General features: G+C 42.4%; 1 protein-coding gene and 1 long non-coding RNA gene across 9 annotated transcripts in view; both read right to left on the bottom strand.

Moving 5' to 3' along the window:
* Positions 1–2,191: 2,191 nt before the first annotated feature.
* Positions 2,192–9,012, bottom strand: LOC147020246 (biogenesis of lysosome-related organelles complex 1 subunit 4-like). 3 transcript variants are annotated; one of them, XM_085895472.1, is made up of 5 exons: positions 8,733–9,012; positions 4,528–4,599; positions 4,094–4,192; positions 3,836–3,973; positions 2,192–2,721 (listed from the first exon to the last, which is right to left on the bottom strand). In XM_085895472.1, the coding sequence occupies exons 1-5, from the start codon at positions 8,934–8,936 to the stop codon at positions 2,620–2,622; spliced, it is 615 nt and encodes a 204-aa protein (XP_085751598.1). In that variant the 5' UTR covers positions 8,937–9,012; the 3' UTR covers positions 2,192–2,619. The 3 variants fall into 3 exon arrangements, with proteins under 3 accessions (XP_085751598.1, XP_085751600.1, XP_085751599.1); XM_085895474.1 differs by having other exon boundaries at positions 8,704–8,983; XM_085895473.1 differs by lacking the exon at positions 8,733–9,012 and adding an exon at positions 8,091–8,388.
* Positions 9,013–17,006: 7,994 nt separating this feature from the next.
* LOC147020247 (uncharacterized) overlaps positions 17,007–18,072 on the bottom strand; it is a 59,376-nt gene continuing 58,310 nt past the window's right edge. For 3 of the 6 annotated variants that reach the window (XR_015061731.1, XR_015061730.1, XR_015061732.1), the window contains 2 exons: positions 17,993–18,016; positions 17,007–17,507 (listed from right to left, as the gene is read on the bottom strand). This is a non-coding gene — a long non-coding RNA (uncharacterized LOC147020247). The remainder of the gene's footprint in view (positions 17,508–17,992; positions 18,017–18,072) is intronic. The other 3 variants (XR_015061733.1, XR_015061734.1, XR_015061735.1) reach the window with 2 other exon arrangements.

The raw sequence follows: 18,072 nt of genomic DNA on the forward strand, positions 1-18,072 counted from the left end.
TCAAAATGCAAAACCCGCCTGCTTAGTACTAAAATTAAACTTGACGAAAACAACAGCTAAAAAAACAAAATAAATAAAATATTTTCTCCATATTCTCATAATAAAGGTTTGTTGAAAAAGCTCAAATGGTAAAAAGGTTATTGCCTGGATACACACACACACACACACACACACACACACACACACACACACACACACACACACACACACACACACACACACACACACACACATCAAGACACTCTCCTGGGCCTCTGGAAATATCACGTTCAATACTGTCTGGCATCCCAGCTTTCCTTGCTTTCCAATCTGTCAGCCAATAATTATATACCAGGGTTCTTCCAAGAACAATTATCCGATTAGCTGAGCACGATCAACGGGTTTCTTTGAGTGGCGTTGTTTTGTACTCCACCTCTGAGGCTGGTGTGCCACATGAGTGTTTTTGGATCAATGTTATGCTCAGTCTACATTAATGACCTCTGTGCTTCCCTTCTCTAAATGACTTCATTTGTGAGTGACTTCTCCAAATGCCTTCACTGTATCATTTTGTTACCGACACCATCCTGCGTGGAATAGTACAGTCGGACCCGACATTTGCAGGGGGTACGTTCCTGAAAAATGCCGCGAATGTCACATCCACGAATGTCGGGGCATTGTTTCAGTGGGGGAAAGGGGCATAGGTTCCCAGCGGTTTGTGATTCATAAGGCAAATCAAATATCCCATGAAAAACCATTAATACAACCACGAAAAAGTGAAGCACAGGGCCGCAATTGTAGAAGCAGGTCAGAAAAGTCACAAATACGCCTGCGATAGACTGTGAATATGCAAAGCACAAGGCCACAAATGTAGGAGGTCACATTTTATGAACCGCAAATACATGGGGTCCGCGAATCGTGGAACCGCGAATGTCAGGCTGCAACTGTACACCAAGGGCAGGTTCCTGTAGCATTCCTGTCTGTAAAGCTGGAAAAAAAAAAGTCATTGGTCAGCTACCTGAAACATGTCTATTAATGAGGAAACTCCCAATCTCTCACTATGTCCTTCCATACAGATTGACTGTTGAGGCCAAGCCCAAGAAAATAAAGAGCTTCCCTGTGGCCAACCCCTGGAAGAGGTGCCATCTCTGGAGCTCCTGGGCCTATCAGCATGAACCAGATCTCCAAACTTGGCTCTAAAACTGGAGGTCACCTTAACATGCTCCACAGTAATTAATCCATCATTCGTCATCCATTGGTACCATACTCTGTGCAGAGCGTTGGTGCTACCGAAGCAGTCTCTTGGCTATTGTGCACAATATTGGGATTTGAACTCAGGACCCTAGGATCCCAAGCCCACCATTCTAACCCTTTAAGCCAACACCAGGCATGTCATTAGTCATGGAAGCTCATAACTGCAGAAAAGGACTTTATCCGAAGGACCATGGAATATTTGTCCCAAATCTGGGATGGTTCAGTTGTTCCCCATATTTCTCTCCTGGAAGCAGTAAAGTCTGAGGTTTTCAATTTATTAGCATCTCTCAAAAGAATGCCAAGACCCAGGGTTTGCTTCTCACCAATCAATGGCAAGCAGGTTGGTGGACTCTCAGTTTTCTATCGCTGCACTTCACCTTCCACATTCCAAACATTTATCCCTACCCCCCATCTCCTCCCCGACCCCCATCTCCCAGCTTGCATGCATTTTCACCCCCCCCCCCCAAAAAAAACACCGAGTTACCCTCCATATTTTAAACTGGATTTTAACCCTCCATCCACTTTTCTCTCACCTGTGTTTTATCCCATGTTCTTCCCTCCACTTGTTAAAGACCACTGACTGTCCACCTGTGTCAGAGTGGTGACCCATCCAGGATTGTGCCCAATAGCCAAGGAGACTGCTTAGGCAGCACCAACGCTCTGCACAGAGTATGGTCCCAATGGATGGATGGACTGTCCACCTTTCCCTCATGGTTTTTCCTTCACCTACTCTCGATGGCTTTCACTCTCACTGGCCCCCAACTCCTTGCCCTCGCTCCCCCACCATCTCATACTCTCATGTTTGTGGGTATAATTTGTTCACCTGTTCTCCTCTGTCAGTCTGTCAACCTACCATTGAGCTCCTCCATGAGCCTCAACCTCTGTATTACGAAAATTATAGCAGTGTTTTTGCCCTACTTTTCCAAACAACTCTGTATTACTTGCATCATGAAGTGAGACATTTTACTTTTCAAACCAAATTTAATGCCTTAGATAATCAACTATTTCGAGCCATTCATGAACAAACTGCAAAATAATGTCGGAATGTACATCCCCTGCAATTGCATGCTTGTTATCATGTAAACAAAAGTAGAAATACTACAGCGTATCATAATTGAATACAACTTGATAAAAGAAACGATCTTTTCTTTGCAAAGAGAAAAATTTCAACACGAAAAGTAAAATGTGAGTGACTTCTGTAAATGACTTCATTTGGATGACAGCAGTCACTTTTGGAGAGATTTACCCACACATTGTAACAAGATGGCTGGTTGCCTTTTTGAAAATACTCCACAAAACAAGGTATAGTACTGTATTGTGCATTGAACAAATCAGTTAAAATGATTTAAAGTCAATTGGCCAACAGGATGTAGTCACAAAAGAAGAGATTCATTGCTGCGTCCATTCAGAGGATGGGAAAAAGTCATCAGTGCAGAGGATTGGTGGAGCCTCAAAATGGGGAGCAATGGCTTCGTCCCTGGGTCCAGTGCCCTGACAGCAAATCATAGCCAGGCAAGAAGACAGATCACAATCAATTATGCTTTGGTGTTTCTTCAAATTGTACCAATCATTCCAAATATTGTTGATCCATTTTTTGCATTTCCAAAATGTAGGGGTTTCTATAATTGTGTCTCGGGGTGAGTTAGGAAACATTTGTGATCACGAAACGTTATACAATAGATTGGAGACAAAAGCTTTGTTTTGCTATGACTACTGCAGTGAAAAGGAAAGTTAAACTTACAAGTAAATAAATAAAAAGAAAGTAAAATTTGATGTGAATGCATCGATAGAAATGCCTCTGCCCGTGTTATATGTCAACCCACTGTTATGTTTCATCTCAATCAAAAGGTCACATGAAAAGAATTACAATAAATGTCCATTGAGGGAAAGAGAAAAAAAAAGAGATAAGTGGAAGAGAGAAAACATCAGATGCTTCAAACTCAAGTTATGATCTGCAAAATGATTTCCAACGGCACATGACCTTTGACCTGTTGAACCCAAAATTGAATCAGCTCATCGTTGCATTATATTACGTGCTGGCAGGATGGCCGAGAGGTACACACACTCGCCTTTAAGCTGTCTAGCCTGGGTTTGAATCCCAATCAAGCTATAAACTGTCATCCTGGCATTTCACAGGAAGGGGAGTTCATATCATTGTGCATGCCAGCCCTCCGATAGATGTCAAATTGGGCGTCCAGTCTACCGGCATTAGTTAATGGATGTTAAAGATCCCACGGCGTCCTTCGCAAAGAGTAGGCGAACTATCGCTGGCACCCTGAACAAATTCCAAATTCCTGCCATCACTTCCTGTGTCAGAGTGGCGACCCATCCAGGATCGTAACCCTAACCATAGAAACTGCGTCAGAACTGACACACTGCATAGAGCATGGTACATGATCTGATATACTTGTACCAAGTTTGGTAAAAATACCTTCAGCGGTTCACAAGTTATGACAGTAACAACAATATGCGACATATGCATGGATGGATGGATGTACAGTCTGATGGACAACCTGAAAACATAATGTCTCCGGTGGTGGAGGCGCGAAAAAAAAAAAAGATATAAAAACAGCACGTAGGCAATCTCATGTGTGGATGGTCTCACAGTGCGGAAGGTTGGCACACTGATGGAGCGCAGAAGGCCTCGGAGAGTGCGTGGGAGTGGGCCGCTGAGCTCTCGCTCAGCACGCATCACCGCAGTTTCTAGGCCTGCCACGGCTTTAGCCGCCACCTTCACAAAAACCTGATACGTGCCACATAAAGGCATCATGGTTAGTGATAATTCACACCACATTACACAAACAACAACACATTGTCACACTTTCTGTAAAATTCCCAAAGGTGATAAATCCCAATGCAAGACCTCCAGGCGGTCTATGCGGCTGTAAACGGTGCGCATGGCAGCTGCTTGGAACTGTATCGCTGGCAAAGATGTGAACACTTCCCCGGATGACTGGCGTACCTGCACAAACCAGACAGAAAAGATTGTGTTGCACACATGGGATTTTGGAGAGGGCAAAGTGACGTGTCTCAACATTATCCCAAACTGTTCAGGTGTCGTGACCTATGATTATCCACCGATCTGCAGTTATTACTTTTTCGGTTCTTTTCCATCGGTTTCATAATTTGTTTGTTTTGCTCATCGAGGTACATGTTCTTGAGTAAAATTATCTTTGTTTATTTATCTTTATTCCACAAGCATGGTATTGCTTATGTCATTAATACCGAGAACTCTGCTCCATTCCAGCCTCAGTGTTCATTTGTGATTTGTGAGATGTTCGATCGCATGACACTTACAACTTCCAGAATTCCACAAAACTCCTCCAGCCACGTGAGCATCTCCTCAATGTCTCTTTCGACACCTGCCGCCTGTAGAATGGGCAGCATTATGAGTACAAGATGGTGCACAGCACTGGCACCTTCAGACTCTTGAGGTGGAGGGGCTCATAAACACGATACTGTAATCAGATACGATTCGAGAAATAAATACCACCGCCGTTTTATTCCAATTATCATTATCCTGGGGAGGGAGGAATAGCTGTACTACCTTTATATTTCCCAGGCAGGGCTCAAGCAAACGAACACCACTCTATTCAATGTACTTAACTCAATCATCCACCAGGTATCTGATGCCAGATGAGAACCTTCGATTCCCAGAATTGAAGAAGAGGTTTTTCTCGTACATCCCATCAAATCATATTAAAAAATGAACTGCATTTAATATAAATGACTTCCACTTACTTTTCACCAAAAACCTTATCTGAACATCCGAATAAAATCCCCCGTCGTCGAGACCAGCTTCATGTTAAAATTCCTTTAAGTAAACTTCCCGCACTCCACAAGCAGATACAAGCCACATCCTGCTGACAAGTAAAGTAATATGAGATGTGTTCAAAAAGTGTCCAATCTTAATTTTTCGTGCGTAAACAAATGAAGCTCGGGAGGCGTGGTTTGGTGCACGTATGTAGGCGATCCTAATTCGTATGCATGAATATTTTCCCGCCTGCAAAAGCTGTCAGTCGCCGACAGACCGCCAATGAGTGAGGAAGTGTAAGTGAGCGCCGTCGGATTTTCGTTTTTGACAAAATGACGGAAAAACTTGAACAACGCTACTGCATCAAATTTTGTGTAAAACTTGGCGATTCCCAAGTGGAAACGATCCGCAAGATTCAACAGGCCTCACACAGATAAAAGAGTGGTACAACTGCTTCAAAGATGGTCGCACATCAGTGGAAAGTGAAGCACGTTCTGGTAGGCCCTCAACATCCTGAAATGAGATAGTCATTGACCAAGTGAGGACCCTGCTGATGCAGGATCGTCGAATCACGATCAGAGAACTTGCAGACGAGGTGGGCGTCAGCATTGGATCCGTTCATTCCATTGTGACTGAGGATTTGGGCTTAAGGAGAATCTCAGCAAAGTTCGTGCCAAAGCTGCGAAAGATCGAGCAGAAGCAACTCCGTTTGGAAATCGCACAGGACATGCTGGAGACTGTGAACAGCGATCCCAACTTCTTCAACACAGTGATCACTGGCGATGAGACCACAGTGATCCGTCATTGTGTCAAAAACGAAAATCCGACGGTGCTCACTTACACTTCCTCACTCATCAGCGGTCTGTCAGCGACTGACAGCTTCTACAGGCGGGAAAATATTCACGCATACGAATTAAGATCGCCTACATACGTGCACCAAACCACGCCTCCCTAGCTTCATTTGTTTACGAACAAAAAATTAAGGTTGGACACTTTTTGAACACACCTCGTATATCAGCAAAACGTTTGTTCATTTGTGATCATATTGCTTTGAGCTCTAAGGTTAATCACGACGAAACTTTCTCTCATCATATTTTTGACCACGATGCACCTAAATAGGTGTTTTAAGCAGTGATGGGGAGGTCATTTTGGCCCATTCTTGAAGTGTTGCACTCCCAAGTTAATTTCTTGACAACATCTTCACTCCTTTATACCCCATTAGACCTTTAAGATCTCATATACCCTTTACACTCATTAGACTCCTTCGTACCCATTTAGACTGCGTTAAGACCTTTTAGACCCCTTCACATCAACAATTTAGACCCCTTTTGAGACCCAGAGACCTCCTTTGACCCTTTAGATACTTTTCAGACCTATACTATACACCTTTTCAGACATTTTGGACACTTTAAGATCTTTTGGACCACTTCGACCCTTTATACCCCTTCAACCCTCTATACCCATTTTGACCTTTTAAGACCTTTAAAAGACTTTAGATCTTTTAGAAAATCGAAAAAAAATTCCCCAGAAAATCGTTTTGACAACCTTTTTAGTGCACCATTTGCGTCGCATCACAAATTGCAATGACGAATCAAAATTGATATCCCCAAAAAAACTGATGTTGAAAAGTGAAACAAACTATTGATCGATGGATAATTGAATGGGAAACCAGAATGAAATGTGAGAAATACTGAATGGAAATTGCTAAAAGCAAAGCTATGGGGAGCACAGAGAGGGGCAGACGAAAGCAAAGCTGTGGGGGGAGCATAGAGGGGGACTATTGCTTTCCAAGGCAGTCTTTAACCCCCACCCCCTCCCCAACCTCTTTCTTCATGGGGGCTGAAGAAGTCATATAGAGAGGGATAGGTGCTTGGAGATATTTAGTTGAAATGGAAAGAACTTCGGTGATCTTCAGTCAGGCGGTAGGCCCGAAATGTGCCTAAATCCGTTTTCCAGCCAAGCTTTCATAATGTCACCCTCTCTCCCAAGCAGAACTTCAGAGGTAAGACAAGCATGGATTGGAAATCTTCGCTGATGGACTGGAACAAGGTTGCCAAGGTTACCAGCTCCACCGACTGCGATATCTGCAAACTGAATTTTACGTCGAATTCCCGTTTTTACCAATACACGCTCCAAAAAAAATTGTTCATTTACGGTGAGACATCTAAGAACCCATCAGAGGCGGGTACCCTGCTTGAACCTCTATAAATGCAAGTTGTGCGATTGCGTCTGAACGGGGTAAACATCGTAACCACATCATGTATAATGATGAATCATAGCACATTTAAGAGTTCTTTGGTCCGTACAGTGCATGTAAATTGTAAATGCTTACAAATATCAATATTCATGCTATTTCGAGTTACAGTATGTAAGCATTTCTGGGGCGAGGTTGCTCACATTGGTAGTGTTTTGTTTTGCAGTTTTGCAGTAACAATTAGCAGTTTTAACAGTGATTATCATGCTGCTAAAGGCTGTTCAATCGCAAACTCCATAAATATTCCAAACTCCATGGAGAACAAATTCCCCTTACAACAGGCTGCTGGAACTGGGTTATCTGCTCGTATATTACAAATCCAATCTAATGTCCATGTACACAAAGTGGCGCTTACAAAGCAGTCGCTAAAGCAGAGAATGCGATGGAGGATCGTCGCCAATGGTAGTTAGTCTTGCCCAAAATGGTGCGAGAATTTTAGAATACTAGTACGTGACCGTATGTGCGTGGCCGTACATGCAAAAAACGAAAAAAAAAAAAAAAAAAAAAAAAAAAAAAACTTTCAAACTGAAAACCAGAAACAACAACCACACTCTCTCCTTCACTCTCGCGTGCCCATAAGTGCCAACCCCACCCCCCCCAAAAAAAACCTTTCAAACAACCACACAGGCCGTTCCATCGCTCTTGTAAACGACCACTGGATTCGGCCATTGTGTTTATCTATTAATGCGCATAAGAAATCGAGAAATTTTTAGAATACAGTAAGTCATCACTCTCCGGAAGTAGTGCATGCCCGTACGGAATGTTCACATGCATTCCACGAATTATCACTTTCATTGAAGTAACAGCTGCTGTGATGCTTACACACACAGAGTTAATTAAAATCAAGTTTACCTCCTGTCTTTGCTTGCCATGACATTTGTTGCCATTAACCATTGCCACTCCTACCCCACGGTAACTAAAGCACCGATCGATCCCCATCGGAACTGGCACGGCACGTGACGTCATCGTCGGTCGGCCGCGCAACGGCCAACGCAGCAACGGTTCCTGTCATTGGTTGGTAAATAAATGGGAATAACTTGGGAATCACTTGTCCGATTAATATCAAACTTTGAAAAGGCAGATACTCAGGTCCCCAGCAATATAGCTGGCAAGTTTCAATTACATCGGACCAGTGGTTGTCGAGAAACAGCGGACACACACACACACACACACACACACACACACACACACACACACACACACACACACACACACACACACACACACACACACACACACACACACACAGGAATTATAGATAGATATTATATATATATACACACATATATCAACCAATGCTAGCAGATAGGACAGCCGGCTCTTAATGTGTCCATCAGACACGTCCTCCCTGCGAATCCCCAACCCGACAGTCGTGTTCGGGTCAGGAATCGAACCTCGACGAGGCAGCTCAGAGGCCATCATGATCATACAATTTGCACTCTAAATCCGTTGGTACAGTGCGTACGGAAGAGTACAGTGCGGCGCGCTCCGTGCCTGCGCCTTGCAATCCACAGTCACGCAGGCCGCCATGTCCTCTGCCGCGCTCTGCAGCTTGGCCTCGACCTCGCTCGGACATTCTGTGCTGTCCGGAGAAAGGGAACAAGAGACCGGCGAAACGGGGAATTCAGGAGAGGCGGGAGGGGTCGGCGGGAGGGACGAGTCTGCGGGCGAAGGACACGGACCTCGAGCAGCTGCCATCCCACTCCCACTCCCACTCCCTCTCCCTCTCCCTCTTCCTCTTCCTCTTCCTCTCCCTCTTCCTCTTCCTCTTCCTCTTCCTCTTCCTCTTCCTCTTCCTCTTCCTCTTCCTCTTCCTCTTCCTCTTCCTCTTCCTCTTCCTCTTCCTCTTCGAGACTGATGATGTATTGTTTGTTTTTTTAATTTTTTTTTAAAAAGCGAATTTACTTACACTGAATTAACTACACAAAAATAATAATAACTTTCGAGTAAAATGCCGACGAACAAACCCCATGTTGAATTCCGGATTTTGATCACATTTAACTGCAACGACCAACATGAACATTATTCACAAGATATGATTTAATTCTCCGATTAGTGTTTGATATTAACGAGTGGCCGCTTTGTGCGTTCTTTGTACTGGCAGAGTACCCGCCCAAGGACGATCGTGTTCCAAACGTACACACGATTTTCTGACGCATACCTTCATTTGGGCGGTGTATAGGTAACTGACAGCTATGTGTAGACAAAAAAAAAACCAAAAAAAAAAAAACTCGGCTTCCGTACAAAAAGCAAAAACATATCCACTACTATTAATTGAAAACACCTCACTGTTCACTGGAAAACGTGGGGACAGGAACAATGCACTGTACAAGGGGGGACGCTTGTAATACCCTCACCCGACCTGGAGGCGGCGCTACACGATACACATTTACAGAGAGAATTTGAATCGTCCCCCCCCCACCCTCAAGACCACAGGCAAAGATAAACTCGAATGAGCGAAGATCCTCGTCCTCTTAATGACGTCATAAAAACGAATATGACGTCATTGTGATGTATCAGGTTTGCGATAAATTATCTGTGCTCATGCCCGGCTTGATTCCCACAAACAAAATTCAAACAGCTTGCCTAGTTTCGGAGATAATGGTATAGGCGATTTCCATTAGCGGCGATATTATGAAGTCAACTTTTTTTCTAGGAAGAACTTCCAAAATCGGAGATGGTTACTGCCTGCGTGTGGGCTTTCTGCATATACGTGGCGAGTTTCACGAAGATCCGATGAAAACTCTGGGTTGTGAAACAAAAAGTCAAAAAATAGGAATGACGTCATAAAAATTGATATGACGTCATAGTGATGTATCATATGTGCGGTAATTCATCTCTGCTAATGCCCTGTTCGATTCCCACAAGCAGAATTAAAAAAGCTTGTCTAGTTTCAGAGATAATTTTTTATGCGATTTACATTAGCGGAGATATTTTTACGTCATAGCTTTTTTTCTAGGAGGAATTTTCAAAATCGGAGATGGTTACTGTCTGCGCAGGGTATTTTTACATATTGTTGTAGATTTCCCGCCCGTTGGCGTGCGAACTACCGCGTCTAACCAATCGCGGCCGCTTCACCCACCGAACGGACAATCCAGTCGCGGCTTTCCGGATCAACGCCGGAAACCAGCCAAGGGTTTGTTTTCAACCACACCACAACCTTGTCTGCACTCTACCCGCGCTACAGGGTCCGATCACCAAATCTTCGATTTACCTAATTATTCGCGCGGGTAGGTTACCGAGAGATTGTACCTCAATGGACCGCTTGGAAACGAGCCGCTTAAGCAGCTTGCTTCCTTTTGGGATAACCGAGCGGGGTATTATCACGTAGTCCCGTTGGACCCGATTACTTTATCGGCAATTTAAAAACCAACTATATTCCGAGTGCAAGATGGGGCAGTTCAATGAGGGAAGAGGACGCAACGAACAAGTTTACATTCACACAAGGACATTTATTATAATAATAAAGCACGTATGCAATTAAACAAGGCAAAACACGCATGCAATTAAACAAGGCAAAACACACATGCAATTAAACAAGCAACAAAAGCATGACAAAAGAACTACGACCGTCTATACGAAATGCAACGCAAACATTTACAGCACACAAAGCACTTAACAATTTCCTACTTATTAGACGGGCCCACGGACACACGTACGCGCACACACACAATAAATGGTGGCAGAGACCTTTAATAACGAGCTCCAGCTCGGAGGACAGGTGAGCTGAAACCCAGAACCTATCTCGAACCTCTCCACCACGTGTGGTCTTCAAGTTGTTCGGACCCGGGCTCCAGCGAGAGCGAGCTGGACCCAATCGCCGTGAGCTGCGATCCTTCCCAAGCTCCCGCATTTCTCAACACGTGCTGGTGAGACGAGGCGCCGATCCTTCCCGTCGATGCGTCGCTTCCCCGAGGAACCACCTCCACGAAGAGGTCGATGAGTCGCACCAAGCTGGGAACCAAAATGGAGAACAAAGAGCTCCACGAACCAAGAAGAAGCCACCACTCGCAGCTCGAGCCGAGCGACCGGCTTAACTTCCTTCCAAACAGGACAGCTTGAAGCAAAAAGCTCTCCCGAGCCAAGCAGAAGCTGAAGCTCACGGAACCGTCAAAGCAAAGAGCCTCCAAAAGCCTCCCCCCGAGCCAGGCCTCAGCTGAAGCTCACTGAGCCAGCCGAAGCAAAAAGCTTCCACAGGCCTCAACCCTAATGCAAGCCAAGCAGGACCCGACGGTCTGCTGAACGACTCCTCTCAACTCCCTTCTCCCACTCTGCCCCTGAACAAAAGAAAAAGATCTCCTCTTATCCTTCTCCCGCCCTTCCCCCGATCCCGGCGTGACTCATGCCCTCATGCTCCATCCCCCGCTCAGCCACAGGTGGAAGGGAGTTTTTGACATCATGAGTCATGGGACGGCAGGGTGGTTCTTGCTCTTCGCAGAAGAGGGGGAGGGATGTCTCCATTGTTCGTTCCCTAACTATTAAATCGATCTGCAGCGCATCTAATCGATTTCTGAACATTGAAACAATGAAAGGTGAGCTATCTCGGGAACAAGCACTTATCGACATAGCTGACTAAAGGAACCTGTATGTTGTGTGCAATCGAATTCCCAAATTCGTAACAATTTATACGCCAAGTTTCAGGAAGTTTCGATGAAAACTGTAGGCTGTGAAACAAAAAAGTCCACAAGAACAACAACGTGAGTAAGACTTAGAGATCCTCCACGAGGATCAAAAAACACCCCGAAGGCGGATACATTAATTGGGGTCAAGCTGATCTGATGTAGAAAGTCCGGATGTAATCAGCCCAGAATTGTAGGAGGTGCAGCCCGACAAATAAACATTGGTCCGTGAATTATAGTGAGGATTAGTTTTATTACGATGTTGCTCAAGGATGCACGTCATCAAAATCACCGGAAACCATTTTTTTGAAATATTTATTATTGGGGTGTGTTCCGTGAGCAAGCCCACATCCCTCCTCCCTCCAAACTCCAAAGGGTGAATCAGAATAATGTATAAACACTTTAAAGTGCTGTATTTCTTCAATGCTGGAATGTATGTTTGAAGTGCCTACAATTCAGAAACAACATTGTTGTTGTTGTCGTCGTCAACGGAACTACAAAAATAAAGAACACACTTCCGGTGCGGCCCGGATGGCCGACAAGCTGGATTGTTGCATATGTTACATGGTGTCAGAAGTGGGATCTGCAAATAACTTCGTTCATTCATGCCATCTGCATGTGGTATCTGAGACACAAAAACGATGGCATCCAGTAACGTTTGAGCACCCCACGATTGACTGGGATTCGGCTTTATGAAATCAGGAATTTGTTAAATTTCGATATCACGTTGGATTTGTTTTCGACTGTCCTTTGGCTGATATGCCTGACAAACGCAAGGCAGGCTGGCTTGGAACATGGATCGGAGAGCAAGGATGAGAGATATACAAGACGTTTGAATGGATTGAAGGTGAGAAGGATGACGCCAACAAAGTTCTGGATAAATTTGAATTGTATATTCGTCCCCGAAAAAACAAGTGCATCGTGAGGCATCAGCTGTTCAAGAGGAAACAAGGATTCACCTGCTCTTACTGCAAGAAACCGAACCATTGGCTTGCAGCTTGCAGTCGACGTGCCAGCATACATTCAGTTGAAACTCAGTTGGACGGTGCTTGAACTGTTACAACGGAATACATGGATGAAACTAATGGGCAAATTCTACGGATCAGGGCACTGCAGACAATGCCTGCAACACGTGGTGATAAATGGAGGCAGTCTCTCTTGGCATCAGGAAGGCAAGTGACCTTCAGCATTGATACTGGAGCTTGTTGCAACACAATGACACTATCTGATTATCTGCATCTCACACACACTGCTGAACTCCATCAATCAGCCCAGGTATTGTGTACAGACTCAAATCACAGAATAAAGCCATGGATCTTCCTATTCAGTACCGTGGCAAGACATTCACCACAAGATTTGAAATGGTCGCTCTCTCACAGGAAAACATAATATCCCGAGATACAGCTGAAGTTCTGGGTCTGATCATCAGACCCGATTCTATTGGAACTGACGCGGACCCCGGTGACATTCTTGCCGAGTTGAAGGAATATCCAGACCGAGTGCGAACTACTAGAATCTGCCAGGCATGTCTACAATTAAATTATTGCAACCTGGTGTGAAGGAAGTAGTACACGCTTCACGGTGACAACCAGCTTCCCTCTTGCTATGTACTAAAACCTGACTGGGGGAGATGGAATCTGAGGAATACGTTGCCAAAGTTAATGAACCAACTGAATGGGTCAGCTCAATGGTGGCATCTCTCAGAAATGACAAACTGAGAATCTGTCTTGATCCATCCGATCTGAACAAGGTCATCAAGGAGCACCATCCTATGTGCACTGTTGAGGAGGTCGTTGCAAGTATACCTGATGCCAAGGTGTTCCCAGTGCTTGACACGGTCAGGGTTCCGACAAATTAAACTTGACGAGGAATCATCCTATCTCACACGTGTTTCAATACAACATTCAGTCGGAAAAGATGGCTTCGGCTTCCTTTTGGACTGAAATGTCCACCTGAAAATTTTCAGAGGATTATGGCACAGATGATTGAAGGCAGAGATAGAGCATTCACAATCATGTATGACATTCTTGAAACTGATCCAAACGTGGAGTTGCATGAACAAATTCTGAAAAAGATTATTGAGAGAGCAACAAATTACATTCTGAGGTTGAATCTGCAGAAGTGTAAAATCCAACAGTCACAGGTACAGTACATAGGACACATACTGTCTGCTGATGGATTATCTCCTGATCCAGCCAAAGTTGAGGCAGTTCATTGTATGGCGATTCCAACTGATAAGGAAGCTGTGAGGTGCTTCATTGGATTTATCATGTATCTGTCAAAGTTCATCTCTTAATTGAGCGATGAGTTAGCTCCACTCCGAGAGCTGTTGAAATGAGATATTGAATATCAACAGCAACTGGCTCAAGCCAGAACATTTGAGGGACTGAAGGAACTTTGATGTTCACAAATCAGTCGAGATTCACTGTGATGCTAACCGGTGGACTTCGTGCAGTTCTCTTACAGGACCAACCGACCCGTCGCATACAGTTCCAGGACCCTTACGGAGACATGGTATGCACAAATGGAGGAGATGCTATCCATCGTCTATGCCTGCAAGAAATTTCATTGTTATATATATATATATATATATATATATATATATATATATATATATATATATATATATATATATATATATATATATATATATATATATATATATATATATATATATATATATATATATATTTTGGAAACCAGTCACCGTCTCCAATGATGATGTCTCGAGAAATGATCACCAAGAAGCCATTGCTGTGCACTCTGATGAGACTGCAGAGCATTGCTACTAATTTTCATCTGATTGGCTTGAAATTTGAAGAGAATTTATATTTCATGTCACTGAATTCAACGAACCAATTATTTTTTAAGGTCACCATAAATGAAAAGGTCAACAAGTAACGTGGTATTTCTAAAATCCTCAATTTTCATCCGATTGACTTGAAATTTGAAGAAATACATCCATTCAGGTCACTGAATTCAATCACCAATTCTTTTGGAGGTCCACATAGGCCAAAATTCTAAAATTGTCAATTTTTATCCGATTCACTTGAAATTTGAAGGAGTTGCATATTTGGTTATTGAATTCAACCACCAATTATTTGAGGTCAAATTTGTTTTATGGATTTTGTAAGTATTGTGTTCTGCATGACATATTCTTCATTTGTTTATGTCTGTCTGTGTGCAGGATATCTCAAAGTATTGTGGATGGAAATTTTGTGGGCAGGTTGGGTTTGTGACACGGATGAACTGATCAGATTTTGGTGAAGATCCGGATACAATAATTTTTTAATCGATTGTTACACATTGAGAAATAGGGCCAAAAAGGATATATATACATATATACACATATATACACATATATACACATATATACACATATATACACATATATACACATATATACACATATATACACATATATACACATATATACACATATATACACATATATACACATATATACACATATATACACATATATACACATATATATATATATATATATATATATATATATATATATATATATATATATATATATATATATATATATATATATATATATATATATATATATATATATATATATATATATATATATATATATATATATATATATATATATATATATATATATATATATATATATATATATACATACATATACATATATATATATATATACATACATATATATATATATATATACATACATATATATATATATATACATACATACATACAGATAAATGTCAGTGTCGATCTCCTCCATAACTCCAAAACTATGGAAACATCGCGACCTCAAACTTTGCATGCATATGCAGGGAACTCCAAGGTGGTGCATGAATGAAGATTGGGTGTAACAACTGATTCAAACATTGACTGGGATTCGGCTTTATTATACATGCCTTTTTCAAACTCGGGCCAAAATTTTGTTTCTAAGAAATCAAAATCTTTAAGAAGATTCAAACATGCCTTTTGAAGATAATTTCGGGGGTGTTCATTATGAAAAACCAAAATTAGCCTGACGAAGACAGCGGCACACCATCTTGGTCAGCCCTTAGTCAGCTCACGAGTATGAAGCCTTATTTTTTTTAGATCTCAACAATTCCTTGTCTTGGAACAGGCTGCAACGGTTTCTTAATGATAAAGTTTTTATTTTTCTTTCCCCACTTTTATCATGGATTACCCAAAGATCACATTTACTAATCACTGGATGCATGGCAATGCTGGAGATGAACATTTGTGGCTTTATTTAATTGCCACACATTCCATAACCTCAAGAATATCCTAATCCCAGCCAAATTTCAAAACTTAAACTTCATTGACTTCAACAGCAGTTCAGACTGTAAATGTGTTCATTTGTCCAATTTAGACATTGCTTGACATTCTGTGCGTCTCCAGGTGCATGGTGTTTAAATGACTGATCGGCTATTGCTAATCACTTGCGAAGCCAGCCGTTCCTTGTCAACAGTTTTGTTGGAGTGCATAAGCCACTTGGGCAAGCGCTCCACAATATTCCAACTGTCACTGAATGTATTGATCGACGAACAAAGTTCAGGACCCATTTGCCTATGTCAGGTGGCGGCAAGCTCACTGAAAATGTGCAGTTTTATTTTACACGACATTCCCTTTTTGTACAATCTTTTCATTTATACGACCCGTCCCTTTGGCATAGATACGTATAAAAAAAAAAAACACAAAAAAAAACCATTAAACAGTTTTCAAAAGTTTCTTCAACCGCTTCGTTGGTTAAGCCACTTGGTGAGCGCTCTTCAAGCTTCAATGGCAATTGACAAAACAAGATAACAATGAGTAAATGGTTTCAGTTGATACAAATCAATGAATCGCCACATCGTGGCAGGACAGCCGAGAGGCACTCGCACTCACTCCAGGCTGTCTCATCTGGATTTCAATCCCAACCCAGCTATAAACTGTCATCCTGGTGTTCACAGGCAGGGTGATTCATAAATGTCCTCTTGGCTGGACCACACATCAAATTTTCCATTTCAGATTGAATACATTTATTTTAATTAACATTTTATTATCGTTTTGTCACCCTCAAACCTATTGTGCTAATTTTGGAGAAATTGCATCGAGAGCTCAGAGGCAAGTGCACACATTGTCAGTCACACAACTCAACACATTGTCCAAAATATAAAATTTCATTTTATTTGCAAGCAATTTGCAGACATCAACATTGCACTTTGCTTTCCTGCCAAACATCCAAAAACAGCAACAAAGTAAAAGGAATGCCATGAAGGTTCTGGAAGAATTTTTTTTTTTAATCTTCAAAAAGCTTACATAGCTTTTCACACCATCACCTTCAATCCCTGCACAAACACAGAACTAGTTAAAGCACATTATTCCTGGCAACATCTGCAATCACTACACATATCCCCTCAGACTGTTCTGAGAACATCTGGCCTCCTTTGAAGTGGACTGTGGTGGGTTCAGCTTATTAGGCTCCACAGTGGCACCCACTCCTCAGCAATAAAAGAAAAGTCATCATCAGGGACTCTTTATAATATGGTAAATCAGAAACAATTCAAGTTTTAGGATGAAGATCATACCATTCAAAAGTGGCAAAACACCTGCAACATCCAGCCATTGCAGCAAAGGACAGGATACAGTTGATCAGTTCAACCTGAAAAACAATTCATGTAGGCTTTTCATTTCAAAAGTAACTTCACCACTCCTTACTTATAACATGCTTCAACATACCCAAAGCACTTCACACAAACTACAAATACACAACAGCAATGCTAAAATGTTTGGACAGCCTCAGAGCTCAACACAAGGAAGCATCATCCACTGTCAAACTTTTGGTTCATTACAGGCAAAGCACAAAGTGCAGCAACTAAAATTTAATCGGCTGGAGATAATTGTGCAAAATATGGGGCAGAGTTAAATGGCTGATATAACAAGCAAATTGTGAACTGGTTGAGGCCAGATTTCAAGCACATCGACCCCAAAAAGCCTCTGCTGAACTAGCAACAAAAAAACTAATCCCACAACCACAGGATTATCCTGGATCAGACTTGAGAAACAAAATTTTGGTCCGAGTCAAGTTCCGGAGCTTGCTCAAGGAGACAAGGACTCATGTCAAATACAATTTCCCACAAATCTCACCTTCAAAAGAAATTCAGCTGAAACCTGCAGTACAAAGGATAGAAAGAATCAAAAAATAACTGACAATGGCCCATAACCCA

Source organism: Eptatretus burgeri, chromosome 9 (assembly GCF_056783735.1).
Source record: "Eptatretus burgeri isolate ZD-2024b chromosome 9, Ebu_testis_v1, whole genome shotgun sequence".
NCBI classification, from domain to species: Eukaryota; Metazoa; Chordata; class Myxini; order Myxiniformes; family Myxinidae; genus Eptatretus; species Eptatretus burgeri.